This window comes from Giraffa tippelskirchi, chromosome 1 (genome assembly GCF_054371585.1).
Source record: "Giraffa tippelskirchi isolate mGirTip1 chromosome 1, T2T-mGirTip1v1.2.pri, whole genome shotgun sequence".
Lineage (NCBI taxonomy): Eukaryota > Metazoa > Chordata > Mammalia > Artiodactyla > Giraffidae > Giraffa > Giraffa tippelskirchi.
The window spans coordinates 215,346,259-215,374,049 of NC_137275.1; the positions used below are offsets into that span (position 1 = coordinate 215,346,259).

At 40.6% G+C, this 27,791-nt stretch overlaps 1 protein-coding gene across 30 annotated transcripts in view; it reads right to left on the minus strand.

The window, feature by feature from the left end:
- ECPAS (Ecm29 proteasome adaptor and scaffold) overlaps positions 1 to 27,791 on the minus strand; it is a 109,770-nt gene that overhangs the window by 79,083 nt on the left and 2,896 nt on the right. For 11 of the 30 annotated variants that reach the window (XR_014078195.1, XR_014078190.1, XR_014078200.1 and 8 more), the window contains 2 exons: positions 21,244 to 21,347; positions 3,162 to 3,292 (listed from right to left, as the gene is read on the minus strand). Coding sequence is in view for 10 of the 30 variants with exons in the window: in XM_081574342.1 (XP_081430468.1) it covers positions 3,162 to 3,292; positions 21,244 to 21,265 (153 nt within the window). In the remaining 20 variants the exon portion in view is untranslated. Of the gene's footprint in view, positions 1 to 1,332; positions 1,428 to 3,141; positions 3,293 to 21,243; positions 21,348 to 22,188; positions 22,260 to 25,321; positions 25,360 to 27,791 lie in introns of those variants that run through there. The other 19 variants (XR_014078184.1, XM_081574410.1, XM_081574417.1 and 16 more) reach the window with 5 other exon arrangements.

Below are 27,791 nucleotides of genomic sequence, written 5' to 3' on the forward strand. Positions count from 1 at the left end.
TAAAAGATTAGAGCATTTGCTTACTGTGGTTTCCAATCAGAATGCAATAAAACCGTGCAAATTTTACACAATTTTGAAACTAAAAACAATATTCTTATAAACTAATTATTAAGTCAAAAATAAAATAACCTAATACTGCTCATCAGTATAACAATGGACTATAAGTGAAAGTGAAAGTTGCTCAGTTGTGTCTGACTCTTTGCGACCCCATGGACTGTAGCCTGCCAGGCTATTCTGGCCGTGCAATTCTCCAGGCCAGAATACTGGAGTGGGCAGTCTTTCCCTTCTCCAGAGGATCTTCCCAACCCAGGGATCGAACCCAGGTCTCCCACATTGTAGGCAGATTCTTTACCAGCTGAGCCACCAGGGAAGTCCAAGAAAACTGGAGTGGAGCCTAGTACCATCTCCAGGGGATCTTCCCGACCCAGGAATCGAACCAGGGTCTCCTGCATTGCAGGCAAATTCTTTACCAGCTTAGCTACCAGGGAAGCCCAAGGAGTATAACCAAAATAGTCACCAAAAAGAAATCCTCAAGCTGAACCCATTTTTGGTTCTTTTTTTTTTAATCTGACCTTAAAACAAGTGACAATCATTCCAAGTCTCATTTTCGTCTATAAAATGAAAATCATATTTATACCTCAGGTAATCTTGTGAGGATTTAAGTTATTAGCACTTTTCCTGGTACATAATAACCTTTATCATTACTATATAAACTGAAATCTTATGTGAGAAAAATATACCAAAGGAAAACAAAAAAAGGAATAATTTGAAGACAAACAGAAGAAAAATACACTTTTAAAAAAATCTAAAAGCTGTTTTTTGAGACTCCCCTGGTAGTCCTTGGTTAAAAATCTGCCTTACAATGCAAAGGACGAGGGTTCCATTCCTGGTCGGGGAACTAAGATCCCGCATCCCACAGAGCAACTAAGCTCAGGTACCACAACTAGAGAGAGCCTGCCTGCAGCGCTACTGAGCCTGAGCGCCACAACGAAGATCCCGCGTGATGCCAACGAGGATCCGATGCAGTCAAATAAATAAACAGCTACATTTTTTAAAAAAAAAACTGCAAATTCTTTTTCAAAAGGTGTTCCCGCTCCTTTAAAAAAAAAAAAAGCAAACGTTTGGTAGTAACAAAAAAAGTAGAAACAAGAATGGAATTTCTCCACTTGAATGGTAACAGAATATTAAGAGAAATAGTATGATAGAGGAGAATCATATACAACCGAACATACAGATGATTCGAGATAGATGATTTTCTATAAAACATAAAAACACAAGGAAACGTAAAAATCCTAAGTAGATAAGTTAAAAAAAAAAAAAAAAAAACCTTACTGAAAATACTCAGCCTAGAAACCTAGACTAATACAAAAACTTCCTCCTATTTCCTCTCCTGGTCTCCATTGCAAGTCCTTCTCCACCCCACAGTCAGAGTGATGGTGTCACAATCACCAACAGCCTTGGCAAACTGCCACTGGACTCCCCATGCCTGACCTTGCATCCCCCTTCCCCTGATGCGCTGGGTGCAGCAGTGTGGCCCTCTTCAGCTCCCTGCCGGCCTTGCACTCAGCTCCAGCTCAAAATCTCTGCACAGGGCCTTCTCTGCCCTTACTGGTCTCCCATTTCTTCACCTGGCTACTTCCTACACATCACAGACGCCTCCCTTACACTCTACATTGAACTTAAATCAAGTCCCCAAATATATTCTTTCATAGGATCCTTTTCCATCTTATCACTGACTGCAATTTTAACTCTATACTATTTGCCTGATGGTTTAATACTGGTCTCCCTAACTAGACGTTTCTTTCCTTCACCAAGGTACTCCTAACACCTGGCATATAAAGGTACTCGGCAAATATTTGCCAAATGAATGATGAGACTAAATAAGGAAACAGAAGCCAACGCATGAAGGCCTTTTATACTTTGCTATTCTGAGGGTAAGAAAAGGCCATAGGAGAGTTTTAATAGGAGAATGACATAAACACATATCTATCTCAGCAAAGCAGTTATTAACAACAGGCATGTCAAATATTAAAATATGACAAGAATGTCCTATTCCTTCCTGTAAACACAACAGACATTCTTAAAGATACTCTTTCTCCACTGAACTCAAATCGGGCCTCAAAATCCCTCTCAGGGCAGACCTCCAGGAAGGTCACTGCCAATCAATTAGAGTGGCCCAAGGGATGAAATCTGATGATAGCTCAAAAACCCGAAAGTCTAGTATAAACACATGGGAAGACTAATGAACTATTTTAAACTGAAGAGTCCAAATGTTCCCTGTAGAACATTAGGTTAAAAAAGAACGTCTTGATGTCACAGTTATGCAACTTTTAGTATAGTTCTTTACAAAAATCCTAAAACAGGAGCTATACAAGAGTGACTTGCTTTTAAAAACATTTCTTTTGCTTACCTTAAATTAAGTTCATATTCATTGTCATGCTTAGCTGCTCAGTCCTGTCTGGCTCTTTGTGGCCCCATGACTGTAGCCCACCAGAATCCTCTGTCCCTGGGATTCTCCGGGCAAGAACACTGGAGGGGGTCGCCATTCCCTCCTCCAGGGGATCCCTGGTGGCTCCGTAATCCCTTTAAATTAAGCTCATATTCATAGCCAATGATTAAAGAAGATTTTTGCACCCCAGATGCAAAGAGCTGACTCACTGGAAAAGACCCTGATGCTGAGAAAGACTGAAGGCAAAAGGAGAAGGGGGGGCAGCAGAGGATATGATGGTTAGAGAGCATCACCAACTCAATGGACATGAATCTGAACAAACTCCAGGAGACAGTGAAGGACAGAGGAGCCTGGCGTGTTGCAGTTCATGTGGTGGCAGAGGTGGACACAACTTAGCAACTGAACAACCACCACTTTTCATACTGGACTCAAGAGCATGGATTTTAGATCAGGCCTCCATACATTCCAGAATTATCATCTCAACTATTATCATCTAGCACTGATGCCAAGTGTACAGCTGGAGCTAAAAGTAGCTGTGCTAAGCATTCAAAAGGTACCCTGAAGTCACGGAAGGAGGTTCTAGACTTACTGTCCATTTGTGAAAGGCCCTAACTGGGTTCATGAAGCTATATTTCAATAATGGGAACAGAAAACTCACTTCATAAAATGTATTCCCCATTTACTTCCCCCACAAGAGTCCCAGCATGCTTACCTTTTTGCGCACGCCTTCTTGGGTGCTGGACAGCTTGAGCAAAACAGGAGGAAGGAATTTAGATATGATATTCTGTAACTGCTCATCTGTTTCAGCATGTCCAAGTCGTAAAAAGACTCGTTCAAGCTGATCTATAACATAAAAGAAAAAAGGAGAACTTAGCAAATCAAACAGGACCAAGACTAATCACTTTTCTTGCCTAATCCTTTTTTCTATATGCAGATCCTTCAGTCAGAACTTTAACCATAGCTAGCCTTGTATAGTGATGATTTTGACCCCTCTGAAACAACATTAAAAAGGTTTACTAGCTCATTATACTGTCTTAGAACTGTCCTGGTCATTTAACCTCTAAAAGGGAAGAAAACAAGGCTAAATTTCTCTCCTACTTACAAAACTATTCAGTGTTTCTAAAGGATGTGGATACCAGAAAAGATACAAAAGTTTTTAAGAAATCTTCTAGATAAGACAGCCAGGAAGGAGAACTTTAATCAGATACCAGGGATAATAGATCTTTGGTGAAACCATCTTACTAATGAAATTTCTGCACTCCTACTGGAATTAGCCAACCAGACTGTGAAAGATAAATTTCTACCAAGAAAGCCACTGAGAGAGAAACATAACACCATAGGGAGGCTTTCAGCAAAACCCAGTCTGTGATAAACTACAGGATAAATAACTAACACACTCAAAGTTTCCATCTGCTCAGTCAATACACTGTAGGGGAGGGAAGAGGGGAGAGGGGCATCTACCAATGGCAAATGACTGGATATTTGACTTCCGTTAATTAGTGTTCATTTTTTAGATGTTATAATTCTATTGTGGTTATGTTTACTTTTTTAGAGGTTCTTATAAAAATGATCAGTAGTGATTAGGGAGCCTTCTAAGGGGCTGAAAATGTCCTACATCTCACATTCTGAGTGGTGATTACAAAGATATATATTATAAAAAGTCACAAGCTCTACACTTTCATACTTTCTACTGTATCTACCACATCTCAACTTAAAAAGTTATTTAAAAATTTTAAAAATTTAAAAGAGTTCTTTCCTTCCAGAGATAAAGACTGAAATATCTACAAGTGAAATAACATAGCAACTTAGATTTACATCAAATAATTTAGGATGTACTGGAAATCTGCTGAAAAAGTAAATTTCAGATGTTCACCTCACCAAAAAAAGAAGGCAACTGTGAGATATTTTAATTGGCTTGACTGAACTATTCATTTCATTATGTATATGTATATCAAATTATCACATTGTACACATTAAATATATATAATTATTTCAAAAAGTAAAAATAAATAAAAATAGTCATGGCTTCATTCAGGTCCTCATTTTAAAATAAATAAATAATTGGGGTGCTGGGGTGAGCTATAGCAAGAAGCCATATAAATGACACCAAGATTGGTCATTAGTTGATAATTGTATAAACTATGGGATAGATACTGAGAATTTGTGCTTTAGTGTGTACTTGCAATTTCCATAATAATTTTCAGAGAAAGGTTTATATACATGCACACACACAAAGATAGAGATACATAAATATAGATATGTAAATATGCATCTCCAAGGGGAGCCTAGAGGCAATGACAACCTGGTACAATCTAGGAGCAACAAGCACACACAGTATCCAGATCTCAGTTTTTAAAACCGTTCTCCAGGCAAAGGAGCCTGACTCTAGGGCCAAGGTGAGGAAAAACAAGGTGGACCTGAAGCATCCTGCAGAAAAGAAAGGGGGCCAGATAGGAAAGGGAGCCTGGTATGAGTCAAAACAATGCAGGATCCACCCTGAAAGAGCTCCATCACAGTCAAGGCTGGAACAAATCTGAGGAACTAATAACACAGTATTGGATTCTAACCCAAAGTATACAAGAAATCTACATGATCCAGATATAAATAAATGACTGAATGGTTAAATGCATGCAGGAAAACAGACAAGCCTTTCTTACAGAATTTCAATTAATATATGTGTAGATACTTCCCCCTACAGGAGATAGACCTTAATTCCTGCCTCTACCCATCACCCCTGCAGGGTAGACTAGATTGAGTGACTTGCTTCCAAAGAATAGAAGAGAGAATGAGGAAGGCGTTAACTTCACAGAGGTACAACTGGATAAACAAATGTGACAAGAAGGGCATTTCACCTCTGTGGTATTCCTTCCGAAAACTCATGACCTCCCTCTAGAGATGGGTAACACAAACAAACCAACACCACTACCGAATCAAAACACATCCAACAGGATACATGGCCAGTACTGCCCAAGATTTTCAAGATCGTGAAGCAGACAGACTAAGAAACTGTCAGACCAGGAGTCTGGGGAGACATGACAGCTAAATGAAGTGTGGCAGCCTGGACTGGATCCCAGAACAGAAGGAGGGCATTAGTGGAAAAACTGGCGATATCCAAATAAAGTCTCGAGTTCAGCTTTTAAAATTAATAGTCAAGGAAGGAATGGAGAAGAGGTGCGCATGTTGGCTCCGAGATTAGCAGACCAAACGCTTCTATCTGCTAGTGGTTGATACACTGCTGAAAAAGGAGCTCTTAAGAACAATGGATTCAATCCACAGTATCTGTGGAGGTTAGAGGGAAGGCGTCTCTGCCCCGCCTCAGCACCTCAGAGAACTCAGGCAGCGGAAACTACAGATTTTAGCTACAGAAACTTACAATTGTTCTGCGGAAGAAGGCAGAGCTAGATTCTTCATAACAAACTGATCTGCAGAATCTCTGCCAAAGGCTTAAAAAAAAAATCAAGTGACATCTGGTCCCCTTCATTTTTCATACAGTCTTTTGGGTGCTGCTTCGGTATGCACAGCAGAGCACTGAACACTTTCTCCCTCACTAGGAAGGAAAAGATAACATCCCACCACGGCAAGATTGCCGACGATGGGAATGTGGGAATGGAAAGAAAGGGCAGCAGACATCACATGGGGGCCCTTGTCAAAGAAGTCGCGCGCTCTGAAGGCAGAGGAGGTCAGTGTCACAGCGCTGCATCATCCTGAGTAACAGCTGTACTTTCAATAAACCATCGTCAATCGTGTTCAACTGTATGAAAAGAAATGTAAACAAAAATGCAGATATAATCGACCACTAACCTTTTCAGACTACAAAGTCAACAAAATAGGGGAAAACATTTGGCAACAGGATGGTGGCTGAACCCTGTTGTCAGAGGCACAGGAGGAGGAGAACCTGTGCCCTTTCCCTCAACCCTGGACCCCAGGCCCCGTGAAAGTGGCAGTCCGCATCAGGCCTCTAACCCCAGACGTGTCGATTCAGAAACAAGAAGCGTAACCACACATTCTGAAAATTCAAGAGGAATCTAACATTCAAGCTGTAGGAACTGAGATCCTCCAGGCCATCACCAAAGCATCTGAGGTATGACAGACATTATTCTAGAGTCAAGAGCAAGTTCCATCAACGGTGATGTTATTCCTCTTAGTCAAACCCATGCTGAGTTAATTTCACTTACGAGTAAATTAAAGACATCACCATACCCTCAGATCATCACTGTTCAATGTGGGGAATATATTCTGAACTATTATTTTTTTCCTGTTCATATACTAACATTATTTTAACCTAAAAACTGGAATATAACATATACTATTTTACAATTTGCCTTTTTTTCCTTTTAATGAACACAAACACATGGAGTAATGCATGTCACAGGACTTTTCAGATTTTTTAATTAAAGTGTATATGCTTTGTATTTCAAATAACCCTAACTACATTGTGTGTTCTGGGGCAGTTCCTATAATTACATACATTCAGACTTCTGCACTAAGACACATGGATATGTCTTACTATGTGGGACAGTCAGTTATAACGAACCTCACATCCATTCAGGTCAGGTTTTAATATCAAAAGAATTACACTAAAAAAAAAACAACTTGAGATATGTATAAAATTTTAAGTATCTTTCCATCAGTCCAGTTCAGTCACTCGGCACTAAATAAAGATCAAATTGATAATAGCAACTTTAGAAGTAGTATGATTTATTCAACTATGTGTGCTATTACCAGATTTACAGTACCACAAACAATGCTCCAAAGAACATCTTTATCCCTGTGTATCTGTGCACTTGGATGCACTTGGGTTTCTGTAAGCTAAAACCTTAGAAATGGAACTACTGAGGCAAAGTGTAGGAGTGTCAAGTTTAAGAGATTTTGGAAAAATGCCCTTCAAAAGGTTATGATCCTTTATACCACTAGCAGTATATGTAAATACCAATTTCCCTATATTCCCGCCTACACTGAGTGATCTAATCAATCTTACCAAGATTGTAAGTAATTCATCTTAGCTGAATATGATAGATGAGAAAGAACCACACTATTGTTTCATATATATTTTATTACTGAGGTAAAGTATCTTTTCAAATATTTATTGGTCACATGAAATATCTTCAGTGAATTACCTTATTCTTTTGACCTGCTAAATTCTAAAAGCTTTTATATAATATTGAAAAAATTTCCACCTGTTCCCCCATACATAAAATGCTTTTTTCCCAGTAGGCCTAGTGACTTCTTTCTCATCGTATCTAAGTTTTTCAAATATCAATGTACCATTCCTTCATTTTATGGCTTCTGAGTTTCTAGCCAGGCTTAGAAATGCCTTTTTAACTCTAAGATTATAAAAATATTATATTCTACAGGAAAGAGTTAACACAGTGGGCCTGAGGCTGCTGTCCTTACAAGGTTTTGTCAGTCAAGGCCAGTCCTTGGCTGCCATGGGAAAGCTTGGATTTCAGGAGGGTTCCCACCATTGCCAGGGCTGATGAAGGCTGACTCGCTGTGTCTGAACTGTTTGTGCAAACAGTATGCTGTATGCTCAACACATGCTTTGCTCCTGAGAATCTGGAATTTTGGAATGTGTCAGACAGAAGGTGCCAATGTGAAGAGCACCAAATAAAAGCCTTCAGTAATGAGTCTCTAATGAACCTTCCCTACAGACAACACTTCACACGTGTTGTCATAACTTGTGTGAGTTGTCGTAACACACTGCTGAAGAGTCACTCATGTACCACGTGCCTCAGCTGGGAGAGGACTCTCTGAAGCATGCACCTGGCTTCCTCCAGATTGTTTCTTTTCATCCTTTCATGGTAATAAATATCAGCCATGAGTACAAGTAAGTGTGTAGTCCTGTAAATCCCAACAAGTCATGGAGCCTGGGGGTGGTCCTGGCAACCCCAACACACACACTTATCTGGGTTTTCTTCTAGCTCTTATTATTTTCCTTTCTATATCCAAGTCTTTAATCCAACTTGAATTTTTTTGGCTCATGAGGGATGTAAAGAAGCCTTGTCTTTTGTGGGTTTTTAAAATCTCCTTCATTGTGAAATAAAACATTTAGAAATGTGTGCAAGATGTAAGTGTAATTTAATGAGTTATTATCAACACCTATGTAACTACTGCCCAAGTCAAGAAGAAAAATTTGTTTTGAAACTTGTACAAAAAAAGGTTTCTACTTGACCTGGAGAGGACTGAAAGATTGTTGAACACTCAAAAGCACCGTGAATTTTAAGGTCAACTAAGGCCAACCTAGATAGCATGTTTAAAAGCAGAGACATTACTTTGCCAACAAAAGTCCGTCTAGTCAAGGCTATGGTTTTTCCAGTGGTCATGTATGGATGTGAGAGTTGGACGGTGAAGAAAGCTGAGCGCCGCAGAATTGATGCTTTTGAACTGTGGTGTTGGAGAAGACTCTTGAGAGTCCCTTGGACTGCAAGGAGATCCAATCAATCCATCCTAAAAAAGATCAATCCTGGGTGTTCATTGGAAGGTCTGATGTTGAAGCTGAAACTCCAATACTTTGGCCACCTCATGAGAAGGGTTGACTCATTGGAAAAGACCCTGATGCTGGGTAGGATTGGGGGTGGGAGGAGAAGGGGACGACAGAGGATGAGATGGTTGGATGGCATCACCGACTCGATGAACATGGGTTTGGGTAGACTCCGGGAGTTGGTGATGGACAGAGAGGCCTGGCGTGCTGCAATTCATGGGGTCGCAGAGAGTCGGACACGACTGAGCGACTGAACTGAACTGAAGATCACAGAGGTAATTACAGCCATGTATGAACTAGAATGGGGTCTTCTGACCTTCAGTCTAAAAACCTTTGCCTACCTATGAGGAGAAGTGGGCAACAGAAGATGACCTGGTTGGATGGCATCACCGACTCGATGGACATGAGTTTGATCAAACTCCAGGAGATAGTGAAGGACAGGGAAGCCTGGCATGCTGCAGTCCATGGGGGTCACAGAGTCAGACACAACTGAGCAACTGAACAACAACCGCTCATTCAACTGTCTACCACAATGACCTGTATTTTATAGGGCAGGATCCCTATACACTGCACCTTCTACAAGGAGCCCTGTTTGAGAGAATCACCTGAAGGTCGTAAGAATATGCCAGATTCAGGTGGTATCTGTGACAATGGGAAAATGTACAAATTCAAAGGTCAGAAAACAACACCAGAGAAAACTCATTACTATGAATAAGAAGCTAAGACCACATGTGTCAACCTATAACCGACCTCCGTCTGCCTGCTCCTCCATGATTCTCTCCTCCTCCCAGGCCCAGCACCCTGCTACCTTCACCCTGCTTTCACCTCAAGGAGACTCCCTGTCTAGGTCACTCATTCACTCACACACTTATTCCAGCATGAATCGAAACCCTACTGTGTGCCACAGCCTGGTGGGCATGGGTACAGAGTAGAGAAGAAAGAGGTGAGGCTGGTGTTCTTGCTTAGCACACATGCATCGTATCTGCAGGAGAAAAAACAACAACAAAAGGCCTGAGACGGACTGCTCAAGACAAGAGCATTTAAGGATGGAAGGAGGAGACTCTGAGAAAGGGAAGGACAGGCACCACACAAAAACAGGAAGAAAACTGAGTATGAGGTCATAAGAACTCAGGAAGGAAAAAATGGACTAGTCAGGAAGAACTGGAAAAAATTTGCTTGCCCATAATAAAAACAAAAAATTTAAAAATTCCATGCAGGTTAATAAATGACACAAGTGTAAGAAGCAAGATTTTAAAGCTTTTAAGAGAAAACTGAAAAGGGAACACTAAAGTTCAAGCACAAAGCACAAAAGGCTAATAGGTTAACATTTTAAAATATCATAAAACACATCATAAAGTAAAAGAATAAGCTATAAATAGCTACAATGTTTTTAAATTAAAAGAACTTGAGCACAGAACATACTTTAAAACTCCTACAAATCAAGGAAAAGCAAATTAATTCAAACTTTTAAATGGACAAAGAACATAAGCAGGCAATTCAGAGATGAGAGTCATATATTTCAGTTCAGGTCAATTCAGTCGCTCAGTCGTGTCCGACTCGTTGCGACCCCATGAATCGCAGCACGCCAGGCCTCCCTGTCCATCACCAACTCCCGGAGTTTACCTAAATGCATGTCCATCGAGTCGGTGATGCCATCTAACCATCTCATCCTCTGTCGTCCCCTTCTCCTCCTGCCCCCAATCCTTCCCAGCATCAGGGTCTTTTCCAATGAATCAACTCTTCGAATCAGGTGGCCAAAGTACTGGCGCTAAAAGCTTCAACATCAGTCCTTCCAACGAACACCCAGGACTGATCTCCTTTAGGATGGACTGGTTGGATCTCCGTGCAGCCCAAGGGACGCTCGAGTCTTCTTCAACACCACAGTTCAAAAGCATCAATTCTGCGGCGCTCAGCTTTCTTTATAGTCCAACTCTCACATCCATACATGACCACCGGAAAAACCACAGCCTTGACTAGATGGACCTTTGTTGGCAAAGTAATGTCTCTGCTTTATAATATGCTATCTACGTTGGTCATAACTTTCCTTCCAAGGAGTAAGTGCCTTTTAATTTCATGGCTGCAATGATCATCTGCAGTGATTTTGGAGCCCAAAAAAATAAAGTCTGACACTATTTCCCCATCTATTTGCCATGAAGTGATGGGACCAGATGCCATGATCTTAGTTTTCTGAACGTTGAGCTTTAAGCCAACTTTTTCACTCTCCTCTCTCACTTTCATCAAGAGGCTTTTTAGTTCTTCACTTTCTGCCATAAGGGTGGTGTCATCTGCATATCTGAGGTTATTGATATTTCTCCCGGCAATCTTGATTCCAGCTTGTGCTTCCTCCAGCCCAGCATTTCTCATGATGTACCCTGCATAGAAGTTAAATAAGCAGGGCGACAGTATAAAGCCTTGACGTACTGCTTTTCCTATTTGGAACCAGTCTGTTGTTCCATGTCCAGTTCTAACTGTTGCTTCCTGACCTGCATACAGGTTTCTCAAAAGGCAGGTCAGGTGGTCTGGTATTCCCATCTATTTCAGAATTTTCCACAATTTATTGTGATCCACACAGTCAAAGGCTTTGGCATAATCAATAAAGCAGAAATAGATGTTTTTCTGGAACTCTCTTGCTTTTTCGATGATCCAGCGGATGTTGGCAATTTGATCTCTGGTTCCTCTGCCTTTTCTAAAACCAGCTTGAACATCTGGAAGTTCACGGTTCACGTATTGCTGAAGCCTGGCTTGGAGAATTTGGAGCATTACTTTACTAGCGTGTGAGATGAGTGCAATTGCGCGGTAGTTTGAGCATTCTTTGGCATTGCTTTTCTTTGGGATTGGAATGAAACCTGGCCTTTTCCAGTCCTCTGGCCACTACTGAGTTTTCCAAATTTGCTGACATATTGAGTGCAGCACTCTCACAGCATCATCTTTTGGGATTTGAAATAGCTCAACTGGAATTCCATCACCTCCACTAGCTTTGTTTGTAGTGATGCTTTCTAAGGCCCACTTGACTTCAGATTCCAGGATGTCTGGCTCTAGGTGAGTGATCACACCATCGTGATTATATGGGTCGTGAAAATCTTTTTTGTACAGTTCTTCTGTGTATTCTTGCCACCTCTTCTTAATATCTTCTGCTTCTGTTAGGTCCATACCATTTCTGTCCTTTATCGAGCCCATCTTTGCATGAAATGTTCCCTGGTATCTCTAATTTCCCTGAAGAGATCTCTAGTCTTTCCCATTCTGTTGTTTTCCTCTATTTCTTTGCACTGATTGCTGAGGAAGGCTTTCTTATCTCTCCTTGCTATTTTTGGAACTCTGCATTCAGATGGGAATATCTTTCCTTTTCTCCTTTGCTTTTTGCTTCTCTTCTTTTCACAGCTATTTGTAAGGCCTCCTCAGACAGCCATTTTGCTCTTCTGCATTTCTTTTCCATGGGGATAGTCTTGATCCCTGTCTCCTGTACAATGTCATGAACCTCCGTCCATACTTCATCAGGCACTCTGTCTATCAGATATAGTCCCTTATTTCTCACTTCCACTGTATAATCATAAGGGATTTGATTTAGGTCATACCTGAATGGTCTAGTGGTTTTCCCTACTTTCTTCGATTTAAGTCTGAATTTGGCAATAAGGAGTTCATGATCTGAGCCACAGTCAGCTCCCAGTCTTGTTTTTGCTGACTGTATAGAGCTTCTCCATATATTTAACAACACATAAAAAGATGCTCAATCACACTGATCAGGAATACGCAAAATTAACACAATAATGAGATACAATTTCGCACCTTTTACATTAGAAAAATAGGCTTCCTTTGTGGCTCAGCTGGTAAAGAATCCGCCATCAATGCGGAATACCTGGATTTGATCCATGGGTTGGGAAGATCCCCTGGAGAAGGGAAAGGCTACCCACTCCAGGATTCTAGCCTGGAGAATTCCATGGACTGTATAGTCCATGGGGTTGCAAAGAGTTGGACACAACTGAGCGACTTTCACTTCACATTAGAAAAAATCTTCAAGTGTTGGCAAGGACTGGAAACCAACCAAGGGGAACTGAGGCTCACTGCTCATGCAGTGTACACTGATACAATCTCCGGGCAACAAGTTTCTAGTTAAGCAGTCTCCACTGCTGCTCAACAGGCACATCCCTTCAACCTGGCGACCCTACTACAGGGGAATATACTCTAGAGCAGTGCTAGTCAAACTAGTCCACCAGCCCTTTAAGAGAGAAGGAACACTTCTTCCTTCACTGGGAAAGTCTTACCAGCATAAGAAATGTTAAATAAAATAACAGAGTTGATTTACATTCTGCCACGAGTGCCCTATTTGCGAGACATAATTCCCCAGTCCTCAGACCACACCCTGTGTATCACTGTTCTGGAGAAAAGCTCCCAGGGAGAGACTAGCACAAGGACACCTGTAAGAACCTGCTCCGGGACTTCACTGGTGTCACAGTGGGTAAGAATCCACCTGCCAATGAAGGCCACATGTCATGGGTTGGATCCCTGGTGCAGGAAGACTTCACATGCCGCGGGGCAATTAGGACCATGCACCACAACGACCGAAGCCATGCCTAGAGCCCATGCTCTGCAACGAGAGAAGCCACTGCAATGAGAAGCCGCTGCACAACAACAAAAGACAATCCCACGCCTGCCACAACTCGAGAAAGCCTGTGCAAAGCAACAAAGACCCAGCACAGCCAAAAATAAATCAATAAATAAAAACTTTAAAAAAAGAAAGAACTGTTCATTGCCAAGGGGTCACTAAATGAAAGAAAGAACAGAAACAATCTAAATGCCAGTTAACAGGAAAATGGATAACGAAAATGTGGCAGGCTCATACAACAATGAAAATAAGCAAGAGTCACACGTCACATGGACCAACATAACAATATCTTAAAAACTAAGATCAAACCAAGAAAGCAAGTTGCAGGATATGTACATTATGATTCCACTTATGTCAAGCTTTTAAGTGTGTGTGTGTGCTGCTTATGATATACATTGCACAGATATGACAAGCCCTAGGTGAAAGAGAGGGGAAGGGTAGAGGAGAGAAAAAGAAGGAAAAAAAAGGAAAATTTGTATAGGGTAACACAGGGAGTTTGAATCTTATCAGTAATGTTTAGTCTTTAAAAAATAAAAGACCTGAAGCTAATAGCATAAAATGTACAGATCTGACAAAGATGAGTGGGGACATAACCGTTTCTAAGATTATTCTATGCATTTTTCTTCATACTTGAAATATTTCATTATGTTAAAAAAGAATATACATACATACCATAATAATTGTTTTATGATACTATATAAAAAGAAAATATATCAGTAATTTTTCTTTATATTTTCATGTACTTTTCAAATATTCTTCAGTTAAAAATATATTTCTTTCAGGAAAAATAACATACAGAGCAAATTTCTTTAAAAGAATCCATGTTTCAAGGATAAAGAAATTTAAACTACAGAATTTTAAAACTTGAAAGGAGTCTTAAAAGAATATGGGAGAACAAAAATGAGAACATTTACTGTTAGAAATGCAAACTGACACAGCCACTTTGGGAAACTAAACACACTCTTACCATACAATTGGCCAATTGCCTTCCTTGGTGTCTACCAAAGGAGTTGAAAACATATGTCCACATAGAAACTTGTGCACGGATGTTTACAGCAGCTTTATTCATTCAGCCTTACTGCCAACGCTTGGAAGCAACCAAGAGGTCCTTCAGCAAGGAATGAGTAAACTGGTACACACAGACAATGAAATATTACTCAACACTAAACAAAAATGAGCTGTCAAACCATGAAAAGACATGGAAGAACCTTAAAGGCATATTACTAAGTGAAAGAAGCCGATCTGAAAACACCATACACTGTGATTCTAACTATACGACATTCTGAAAAAGGAGACAGTAAAAAGATCAGCAGTTGCCAGGGAGAAGAGGGGAGGAGGGATGAATATGGCAAGTACAGAGGATTGTAGAGCAGTGAAAATACTCTGTGATATTACAATGATGGATATGTATCATTATACATCTGTCCAAACCCACTGAATACACAGCACCGAGAGTCAACCACGGTGTAAACTTCAGAAGAGGGGTAATTATGACATGTCAGTGTAGCTTCATCCTTAGTGAAATATGTACCATCTGGCAGGCCGGGCAGGGCCCTTGGTGAAATATGTACCATCTGGCAAGCCAGGCAGGGCATATGGGAAACCTCTGTGCCTTCCTGTCAGTCTTGCTGTAAACCTAAAACTGCCCTAAAAAAAAGTCTTTAAAAAACACTTAGTATCAAAGGAAACGTATCAGAAACACTGAGATCCTTAAATCCCCAAAGAAGCAATTTTCAGTTTAGCCTGTATCAGCTATTATATTCATGCAGGGAAAAAATCTACTAAGAATAAATATATTCATTCACTTTTCATTAAAATAATTCTCTGATTCTTATTATCCACCTGTCTTTAATTTCTCCAGCTACAGGGGAAGAAAGGATCTTCCTTCCTCCTAACCCTCAAGGGAGAAATAATCTAGGAAAAGTTTAAGGGCTTCATTTCAGTATTATCAACCACTAGTCACGGATAATTCTGAAAACATATCATTATCCTTGAGAAATAAAACTGTTCAGATAAATCACTTCGTATCTCTCCAAAACATATAACTTTGGCCTCCGAGTCAGAGAAGAAACTCTATTTTCTCACAGAATTATAAAAGGTGGCTTTCACTCATATCATCACTTAAGGAAAAAATATTTAAAAAGAAAAAAGAAAGAAGAAAAGAAAAAGCAATAACTCACTTTCCTTAGATGAATCACCTCTTCATGACAACTTATACATCAAAACATTCCTTAGAAAGTATGCAAGAAAAGCATTACTGTCAAAAGGATCGGGGCAAGGACTATATTTAAGGTAGTAATTATCCCTATGTGGTGGAATTTCAGAGGATTCTTTTCTGGCTTGCTGGTTTAATTCTATGTCATTACTAATTTATCAGTATTTCATGAGCATGAATTACTTATGTGAATTAAAAACAGAAAAATGGTTATTCCAGGGGGACAGGTTTCAGATTTCTTTACATTTGTTTAAATTCTCCACAAACAACATTATTTTTTTTTTCCCGAATGTGAAAGCAAATTTTAAATTATAAATAAGGTTGAGAAGCCTGAAGTGGAAGCTGAGATTGAAAGGAAAAGCTGAAAATACTTGGACCACTGCTCACAGCATCATTAATTAATAATCCAACACTACAGGATATTTTGAGAAATATCTGTCAAGTTACCACTGAAATACACTAGACTATAACAGAATAATTTCACAAGGAAACAGACAGACTCCCTAAAACTATTCAATTTCTTCTGCTTCACATATATGTGACTATATTACAGTCAAAAAGCAGTTTTACATGGCCGTTTGAGCCTCAGAAAAACCCTGTGAGGTGAGCGGCTATTATCTGCATTTGTAGATGAAAAACAGGCTCAGGATCCTGACTGACTTGCCAAAGGTCAAAGCTAATGACACAGAGTCACAAGGTGAACCAAGAGAGGTCTTCCTCCAAGTGCACAACAGAACATAGTTACCTCCCTCTAAAGTATTAATAGTGTTTACTGAAATAGGTAACATTTGTTTCAACTTACAGATGAGGAAACAGAGCCTAGAATTCACTGAGAATGCTGACCAAAACTACAAAGGTAGGAAGTGGCAAGGCTAGGATTCAAACTTCTGGTCTAACTGCAAACGCAATGCTCCTTCTGACATCCTAAATTACAACAAGGCTGGGGCAGAGAAAATGGGCGGGGATGACGCTAAGCCTTGCCAGACAACCATGTACAACAGGACTTTGTACCCTGACCACAGCCAATGTGACAGGAATAGCCCCTGATTCATTCATCTCTTCCTCAGGTGCACAGACAAGCTGGAAGAACTAGAGGACCTCTAATTCATAGTTCCAAACCCCTCCTGAGAGCCCCTCTTATATCCATAAGACTCCCTGATTGCTTACAGTAAGTATTCCATTTTTGCTTACACCACCTTACCACCAGATAAGTAAAAGTTGCTCAGTTGTGTCCAACTCTTTGCGACCCCATGGACTGTATAGTCCATGGAATTCTTCTCCAGGCCAGGATACTGGAGTGGGTAGCCGTTCCCTTCTCCAGGGGATCTTCCCAACCCAGGAATCAAACCCAGGCCTCCCGCATTGCAGGCAGATTCTTTACTGATTGAGTCACCAGGGAAGCCATCAGGGAAATTCAGCGTACCACTGGTTCCAAACGCAAATGGACAGTCTTTGCCAAGAGGAAAAAAAACAGATATACTTCCATTAAAGTACATTAAAAGGGACTTCCCTAGTGATCCAGTGGTTGAGACCTTGCCTTCCACTTCAGGGGATGCAGGTTCAATCCCTGGTCAAGGAACCAAGATCCCACAGGCCTTGCAGCCAGAAAACCAAAACATAAAATAGAAGCAATATTGTAACAGATTAAAAGACTTTAAAAATGGTCCACATCAAAAAAAAAAAAAAAATCTTATGGAAAAAAGGACATTTAAAAAGTAAGTAGCAGCTAGGACATGTAGCATATGCCTGGGGTGAATATCAAAGGAGACAGGAAGTCCTTCCTAAGAGTGGACCAGTCCAGCCACAAAGGACCTTCTCGACCACGCATCACATTACGCCCCACAGCCGTCCACACTACAAGAGCTTCCTAAGTGCACCACGTGTTCTTTCTGCCCAGCTCTTGTTATCGACCGAGTCCCTCATCCAGGAATCCTCTCCCGACCATCTCTCCATCTCCACATACCCAACTCTTCTCCATTTGAGGTCCAGCTCAAATACTACATGCTTCACACTTACACATCCCATTCTAGCTCAACAAACTCTCAAAGCCCTTTTCCACATCTCCCCTGGCACTTGTTATCTTTCGCTGTACGTTTTGCCACTGGCCAATCTTCCTTCCCAAGACCGTACAGCTCTGTGAGATGTGCTTCCACATGACAGTACTCATTTGTTCATCCATCTCTAGAACTCTGCAGGTTAAGACACTGTGACCTAGTCTCTTGGCATCCCAGCATGTAACTCAGTGCCTCACAGAAACTGCTCAAATACCTGTTGGGTGTATGCAATATTAATTCCTCATGCATTGGAAAAGCTATTCAGATTGATTCATCTGCAGCAAAGGAAAGAAGGGGATTGGTAGCAATTCATAACACATGATATCAGAATCTCTTGGGAAAGGGACTGTATGTTTTTAATATCATGACAAGCGCTTAAGGCTTTTTTAAAAAAAGAAGAGGTGGAGAGAAATCCAGAAGGTTTGAAGGTGACAGATCTGTTCTGCTCCAAATAAGGAAGGGTACAGTAGTTATCGCAAAGAGAAGGATAGGAGAAAAAAAGAAAGATGGAAGGGGAGGACAGACAGACCAGGAAAGGGCAGAAAGTCAAGGCCTTTCCCCATGACTCACTACATCTAAGAGTTAAGAGCTGCTGTAGAGCTAAGTGAATTCCTGAAATGCTTGGGGAAAGAGGGGTGTGTTTATGTGTCTGTGTGTATCTGTGTGTGTGTGGGTGTCACCAGTGAAACAAGTAGGTTTCATGTCCTAACTGACAAGGGTGTGTATGTATCTGTGTGTCTGTGTGTGTGTGTGTATCACCAGTGAAACACATGGGTTTCATGTCCAAACTGACAAGGGTGGAACTAAAACACCTTTTTTCAGAAATGGGGCCTGGAAGCTAAGAAAAGCATTAAGTTAAATTAAACTAAGAAATTCACAAAAATTGGATATGATAAGAGTACAGGGGTAGTGCAGTGAGTCCCTGTGAACTTTGACAATCTCTGCAATTAGGAGATGAAGGCTAAAACTACGAAGAATACGGACGCCCTAGCCGGAATCTAGATTTTATATGTAATTCTCAATCTCTTCTGGTAGATCAATCTACCAGAATTAAAAATCTAACCAAATACTAACTGGTGGTTACAGTCCATATCTTCTACTGAAATTCCCTGGTGGCTCAGATGGTAAAGTGTCTGCCTGCAATGTGGGAGGCCTGGGTTTGATCCTTGGGTCAGGAAGATCCTCTGCGGAAAGAAATGGCAACCCACTCCAGCACTCTTGCCTGAAAAAGTACGGAGGAGCCTGCAGTGGGCTGCAGTCCATGGGATCGCAAAGAGTCGGACACGACTGAGCAACTTCACATCTATTGATTTTGATATACCATTCTGGTTCACCAAATGTCACTCTAATACTTGGCAAAATCTAAATGAGGCCAGTAGGATACTTCTCTGGGAATTAATGCTTTGAACTATGATGTCATTCTGTGTTTTTAAAGACAGGCTTGCCCCCATTTCCCACTTTTCTTTTTTTAAGGAACTCATTAAACACAAATGTATTAAAAGGAAAATGTCGAGGAGTCCAGCAGTAAATACAAATATAGCAAGCCGGGCGGGGGGTGCAGAATACATTCCCAGAAGGTGATCATCCACTATGGTGCCTGAGGCAGTTGCCTCCCTCCAGCCAGGGCAGCCGGAGAACCCAGCGGGCAGTAGATAAGAACCTTCTCAGGCAATGATGTCCTGAGCAGGAGCTTCCAGCTGACAAAGTCCCTGCTGAGACTCCTTCGCCCCAGAACCAAGGCAGTCAGACAAGCCATCCTCCTGTTCCCCAAACCACCAGTCTTAGCTGCCCCAGGGCCCAAGCAGATACTCCCATGTGGAAACCCCTGCATCCGGATGCACTAGTGACTAGACTCTTTCCAGGGAAGCGGAAAGGGGCCTTTCTTCTTCAGCTACTTCAGAAGTCCTAGCCATCTGCAGGCTACTTTAAGCCCACTACCAACCCATGATAGCCCAGAGCAATGCTATACCCTCCCTGCTCACACACACACACACACACAGCCCCTCACTCCCCCGCTGATCAACCCCTGCAACACCACACACAAAGAAGGTGGGGTGGAAGAAATCACAGTTGGCCTGGCAGGGCTGGGTCACGTGAAGAAACAGCAGTGCTCACCTGTACCCTAGATTTAATGAACGTGCGCCAAACTCCAGATGCACTGAGGCCCACAAACACTCCCAACCCCCAAAGAGGCCCTTTCCCCCAGAGACAGTCGCTGGCAGAGGCCCAGTCAGAAATCAGTGTTAGTAAACTGATGAGCAGAAAGATTAGTTCAGCTTATGAAAGTCGGCTTAAAGGAGATGATACATACTATCCAAGAGGTCAGACTGCATAAAAGTCAAATGGTGTTGGTTAAGATCCACCCAAAGCAGTTAATTACTTAGGACAACGCTCACCTGGATGTGTAAACTTTGGGATATCTTTTATTTAAGTCATTATTTAAATCCCAGCATTTGTGGTTTGACCTGCTTGCCTTCAGTCTATTGTCATTAACACATCTATCCATGTAGGCCCAAAAGCTCCAAGAAAGAATCTAGGCGCAAATAATGTCCTCATTTCTCTCCTAAACCCTTTCCCCAACCTTTCAATTTTCCACTTCTCTGTTATGGAACAAAAATATGTGAAATAGCAAAAATAAACTCAAGTTTATTCTAAAGTTGAACTTTGGTTTATAAAATATTCCATTCATTCCATCACTCAAAATTCCACCTAAATGAATGAAGGCATCATACACCATTACCAGCAGCAACGTACACACCAAGAAACAGTAGAATGAACTGGGCAAAGAGGAATCCAGAGGTTAAATTGAAAGATAGCAACAAAATGCACCTTTGGACTGAAGCTACAAAATCTCAGGTACTCATGGATATTGAACTCATAATATCAGAGAATTACAATCTGAATTTAGAGTTTCAATCACAGGACTATCCAATGTCACCCAAGAGTGAACCTGACACCATATTCTTGTTCAGCCTCAGAATGAAGTAGAATTAATGGCTTTTCCATCGCAGTACATGTCAAATTGGCAGAATTAGGAATACCCAATTACCATGATGATGCCTTTCTCAATACCTCTTTTCATAAATAAAACAATTAAACCCGTGATGACACTCCTGAAGCACATAAAATCATACTTTTTTGGTTGTGGTATACAATACTACTTGTGAACTAACACCCATACCCTTTTCCTTGCACACGCTGCTAAGTAACATCTTTAAGTTTTATCTTTTTCTTGCTAATATTTTAAATGTTAATATTTATGTGATGACAGAGAATAGAAGCTTCATATAAATAAAAACTAACATGAACTTCACTGGTTCTCCCAGGACAGTCAGAGGAGAAAAACCCATGAAGATCTTGTGGGGGAAAGCTACTTGATAATTTATGGATTTTTAAATGCTACTACAAAAAATGCACACATCCTAAGGAACTAAATCTACTAACCTCTACAATCAATGTGATACATGGTTTATCCAGTCTTGACAAAAATCCTCTGGATCACCAATGGTATGTTCATCCACTCGTACATATGCAATTGTATAAAGAATCTATTATTTAGAACACCAGGAAAAAAAAACAATTAAAAGATTTATAGTTATAGCTACCATTTAAAAGAACAAAATAAGCAATTTTCATTTTTATGCTAACATCTCCTAATTTGATGCATGCCCTGCTTTTGCAAATTCAGAATAAGGGGGGAAATTATAGTCATTACCAAATTGGAGAAATTGTAAGGAACATGTCTATAAATAAAATTTGGTGTGTAGAAATAAGATCCTACTGTATGGGACAGGGAACTATATTCAATATCCTGTAATAAACCGTAATGTAAAATAACATGAAAAGGGATAAATATGTATAACAAGCACTTTGCTGTACACCAGAGACAACACTGTAAATCAAGTATACTAAGTTAAAGAAAAATTGAGTGTGTAGAAGTAATACGCTAATACTTTATATATTTTATAAAAATATATATATATATATACACACACATATATATATACACACACATACTGGTAGTTATTCACTAAAGGCTAAAACACTCCAATAAACATACATACTGTGCGTATACATATATATCATAAACATACAAAACTTTACATTAAAATTAGAACAAAGTGTCTGATTTATACCATACTTTTATAAGAGCATTAGCGGATGGGCACACATGTTATTAACACATTACAACAACTGAGAACGTAAATGGTTGATAGTCATTACCCTGGGAAACCTTTGCCCTCTTCTGACACTTGTGATCCCCTTCCCTGGTTCTTTCTGACTTCCTCTCATCCTTATCTATGCTAGCACCCAGACAGTCGTCTTCTGGACAATCTGTCCACATCAACCCACACTCTCCCAAGCCTCAGAATCAAAGTTCCCACACACCTGCAATCCACGTGCCCAGCCCTAGGCCGAGTCCTTAGCATAGATCATCTCTTTCCGCTCTTAGAACAACCCTGTAAAACAGCTCTGTTATCACATTTTACAAATGAGAAATCCAGGCACAAAAGCTAGGTCCTTTGACATTAAAACTTAAAAGTGGCAAGGATTTCCCCGGTGGTCCAGTGGTTAAGAATCTACCTTTCAATGAAGGGTATGCGGGTTGGATCCCTGGTCTGGGAACTGAGATCCCACCTGCTGCAGGCCAACTAAGCCTGCGCACTACTAGAGAGAAGATGGCAAGTCGCAACTAAGACCTGACGAAACCAAATAAATATTAAAAAAAATAAAATGTGGCAAGGTCAGGATTCAAAACTAGTTCTGACTTCAAGGCCAGAGGTTTTAGTCACTATTCGAAACAGTCTCCCTAGACAACTCAACATGGTTGCCTCAATAATTTAACCCACTCATTCTACAAATGATTTACTATTTCTTGAACACAAACCTGTTCTCGCTTATCTCTACTCTTACCTTCCTAAATCTGTCTAGAGGCTACACTCTCTCTCCTTGTAATCTCTCAGGTAGATTCTTGGAATCATCTCTAACTCCTCCAATGAATAACTCCCTACTATTCAGCCAATAGTTTCTGCCTATTTTCAGGATTTTAGATCATATTACCTGTCGAATCCACTTCCACTACCCCAGTTCAGACCTTAGGCTTCTGCTAACCTGGCTACTGTAATATTTACCTTCCTTTTAGTCTTGCTGCTTTGGTCTCTGGACCCTTTCAATCAATGTTAACATCGCTGCCACCTCTTAAACTTATAAAAGGATCTCCTCATGTTACACCCCTGCTGAAAAGCCTTTGATGGTCCTCTACTGTCTACAGAACAAAGTTCAGACTAGTTGTGTTGGCATTCCTATGCAAGCCAGTCCCAACCTATCTTCCCAGCTTTACTTCCTACCACCATCCCTCACCAAGAATAATAATTTAAATAGAATTTAACTGTCTGTACAGTGCATTAACATGTATATTAAGCCTAACGACACTGAATTTCTTATGGGAAAGAAACGGAGACTTAGTAAGGTAATATAATTTGCTTAAGATCTCAAACTGTAAAAGGCAGAAAGGGCCAAGTCTCTTAACTCCAAACTTAAACTCCATTCCCAGAACTTCATGCAGCCATCGTATATCAGACTCACTTGAACTTTCCCTAAAAATACATATTTTTCAATCTCTATGTCTTAGCTCAAGTAATGTTCCTTTAACCTGGACTACTATTTCTCACTCCTTGACATTTCTAAAGAATTGTGCTGGACATTTTTCATATCATACTTCCAATCAGTTATTTACATTTATATATAAACCTGCCTCTACACTGGGGTTTCCCTTGTGGCTCAGACAGTATAGACTCTGCCTGCAACGCAGGAGTCCAGGGTTTGATCCCTGGGTCGGGAAGATCCCCTGAAGGGAATGGCTACCCACTCCAGTATATTTGACTGGAGAATTCCATGGAGAGAGGAACCTGACAGGCTACAATCCATGGTGTCGCAAAGAGTCAGACGTGACTGAGCAACTAACAAAAAAAACTACACTGAATGATAAGCTCTGTGAGGCCAGGACCATAAGCCAGTCACTCCATTTTTAAAGTCTGCTTATTGAACTGGAAAATGTGTGTGGAAAACAAGGCATGTAAGACAGCAAGCATCACAGAAGAGACTGGCCAGGACTGAAACCAGAGACCAGCAACTTGGATCAAACCATCTGAGCATACTGGCAGTGCCTACAGTTTTAACATCTATCTTCTGAACAAGGTCGAATGCCCCAGTGCCGATTATTCTCGCCTGCATGGGCCCTTATGAAATATTACAAGTTACTGCAAGCAGAATTTAAAACAAGATGAGGTAGAAGTGAAAAATGACAAGTTATAAAAAGCAGAAATACCATCGCTATTTTCCATTCTAACCTTCCTTTTTGGCTAAGTAACCAAAACGGAGATGATACAGGCTTGATTTAGCCTGTTTACACAGCTCAGCTCAGCTGCATGCATGGCTGCCATTAAAACAGCCATCTCCCGGGGGCTGCTCCAGTGTGCTCACAGACTCATGTTCACCTACACAGCTACACATACAGCTTCCCCGTCTCGTTCCCTAAAGAGCCGCTAAGATGCCTGGCCCTGGCAGAGACTTTCTCAGGAGACATGACATGATGACCGTCTAGCCAACATCTGAAAACTAAAGCGGCTGTGTCAAGTGCTCAAGGTGAGTAGCATCAATGTGTCTGAGAGTCCAGGCTGCTGCTGCTTCCTAAGTAGCTTTTACCCCAATGAAGATCAGGTTCTAAGGATGCCTTAGAACCCAAAATACGAATTATACAGCCCAAAATATGAAACCATTGAACAGCTGACCAGGTGAAAAGTCTCAAATGCTTCTTCCCCTTAGTCAGAAATCTCGCTACCCACTGCTAAAATATAACTACAAAGTCAACATTTCCATGCACTGGAAGAGGATAATATTAGAAGAAAAACTAGTCCACATGCCTTGCACTGAATTTCATCCCATTCCGAACAGTTACATTACCCTAAATATAAAGAAAGAAAACTACAGACTGTGATCTTAAGTAATTTACAAACTAGATTTCAGAACTGCCTTTAACAGTCAGAAATAATCGTCCTCTATTTCAGCATCTTCCTCAAAAATCTATTATGTCCTATTCAATGAACATCAGAATCTTATAACATTTTATACACTATAAGAGGTTTCTTCTGGAGGCTAGCAAGACATTGGGGAAAAAAGCCACGCTGATCTTCTTATAAACTGTATTTTCCCTCTCAGAGACAGCAGCACAGCAGTAGCATGGGATTAACACAAACTCTGGAATCAAAGAATCTGAGTTCAAGTCCCAGCTCTGTTATATGAGGACAGCTCCACAAGACAATACTAGTGCCAATGTCACAGGGTTGTAAGGATTCAGTCAATTAATACGTACAAAGTGATCAGAACACAACAGTAAGCTCTCAATAAACATTAGCTTTACCATTGTTCTATTACAATCACCTGATTCAAAGTGACAATGACAAGATATTTGCGAAAAGATAAAAAATTTTAACAAATTCCAACCCAAAATTATCCTGCTTACCTTTTGGCAACCTTCATACATGATACCACTCCATGACACTACTTGGAAAAAAAGAGAGAGAGAGAGGGAGAGGGAGAAAAGAGAAGAGAAGAGAAAGAGAAGAGTAAAAGACAAGCCTAACCATCAGTTCTCCTCCTCAGGAGCTCCTAGAGTGTGGCAGCAGAGATGACTGAGAGCAGCTACAGATTCCATTTAAATTTTTAACATGCATATCACTTCAAGTGCAATGGTAAAACGCAATGATTTAAAATCAATAGAAAGGCAGTGTTACCAGCTACACATCTCAAAATAACAGACCTGAGGACCAAAACTGTTCATATTACTCTAGTATAATCTATAACAACTCACACAGTTTGGTCCTGACATATCTCTTTACATGTATTCTTCCTCTTTCTTCTCAATAGTATTTTAATTCCATCAGCAGACTTCCGTGTTTCTTTTGTCGCCCATAGCAGTGTTAAAAAGCAGTCAGATAACTGGATTAAAGTAACATGTAGCTGAGAATTTAGGAATGCATCTGACTTCATCTCTTCATCAGCATGAACACTCTACGACAGGGGTCCCCAACCTCCAGTGTCCTAGTAGGAAGCCAGCCACACAGCAGGAGGTGAGCTGCAGGCAAGCGAGGCTTCATCTGTATTGACATCCACTCCCCATCACTCCCATTACCACCTGAGCTCCTCCTTCTGCCAGATCAGCATTCGATTCTCAAAGAAATGCAAATCTCACTGTGAACTGTTGCATGCAAGGAATCTAGTTTGCTCCCTCCTTATGAGAATCATCCCCAAACCACTCCCCACCTCCAGTCCCTGGAAAAACTGTCTTCCACAAAGTCGGTCCCTGGTGCCAAAAAGGTGGAGGCTTGCTGCTGCTCTATGGTACACCCAGGCACACAGCCTAAAGGCTGGTTACCAATGCCCGTGAGCCCTCTGCAATCCAACTCTAACTCTACCACTTCCTAGCTGTGGGATTGTGGGAATCTAAAATGCCTGTTTTCCATGCCATAAAACAGCAGTAATAACTTTACCTACCTCTTAGGATTATACTGATGAATAAAACAATATACACAAAGCACTTAAAACAATGCTAGTGCTGAAATACCGAAGTGTACTGTTGTCTCCAATTCACTTTGAAATGCATCAAAATAAGATGGATTGAGTACTTAATGCCACTGAACTAACTGTACACTTAAAAATAGCTAAGATGGTAAATTTTGTTACCTATGTGTATCTTACCACATCCTTTTTTAAACAAAAATAATAAAATAATTAAAGTAACATTTTAAAATGGGGCTTGAAAATGGACATATATGTGATAAAGCCAGTAGTGAAATATCATATGTAGAATCTAGGTAGTGGGATATGAAGGTTCATTTTCAACTTTTCTGTATGTTTGTGAAGATTTTTATAATAAAATATCGGGGGGAGGGAACAATGCTGGCATCTAGTAGTTTGCTTTTATCATCATCTACTGGGGCTTCCCTGGTGGCTCAGACGGTAAAGAATTGTGTGCCAATGCAGGAGATGTGACATTCAATCCCTGGGTCGGAAAGATCCCCTGAAGAAGCAAGCAGCAACCCACTCCAGTATTCCTGCCTGGGAAATCCCATGGACAGAAGACCCTGGTGGGCTACAGTCCATAGGGTCACACAGAGTCAGACAGGACCGAGCAACTAAGCATACAGCACACACATCATCTACTAGTCATAAATAACAGCCAGCAAATATTCCAATACTTAACTCCTTTTTTTTTTACAGCCATCTCTCCTTTTATTACAGCCTTTCTGAAACTGAAAGTGATTTAAGTTCCTTATATATATGTTCAGTATATATGACTGTGATGTCAAGTTAAATTATTCTAAGGTATCAACTACCAAGTATTTAATCGCTCCTTAAGAAATACAGAAACCAAGTCAACAGACATCTGTGGTCAATGACTAGGGATTTGACCAAACAGAACAATGAAAAGGCCAAGGACTGGAATAACTCCTCCTAACTTTTCCAGTAGCTGCTAAAGCCAATAAATTCCTTAACCAGAAGAACTACAAACATCTTAACAGGTACCTGATGTACAGGAGTACACTGCGTGTATACAAATACATCAGCCACTTAAGAATGAGATCCAATTCTTCCCCAAGTTTGTTCCCCATTCCAACTAGTAATTAATAGTTTAATGTGTTTAGTGGTATAACATGAATTCAGGCATCTTGCAGCGGAACAATTTAAAAAGTTAGACCACCTCACACTCCTTGAGTGAGATGGCTGCTATCAAAAGTACAGAAAATAACAAGTGTTGGCAAAGTTCTAGAAAAAACTGGAGCCCTTTGTTTACTGCTGGTGGGAACATAAAATGATACAGCCACTGGGGAAAACAGGATGGCAGTTCCTAAAAAAATTTAAAAAAGAATTATCATATCACACAACAATCCCACTTCTGGGTATACATACAAAAGAACTGGAAGCAAAATCTG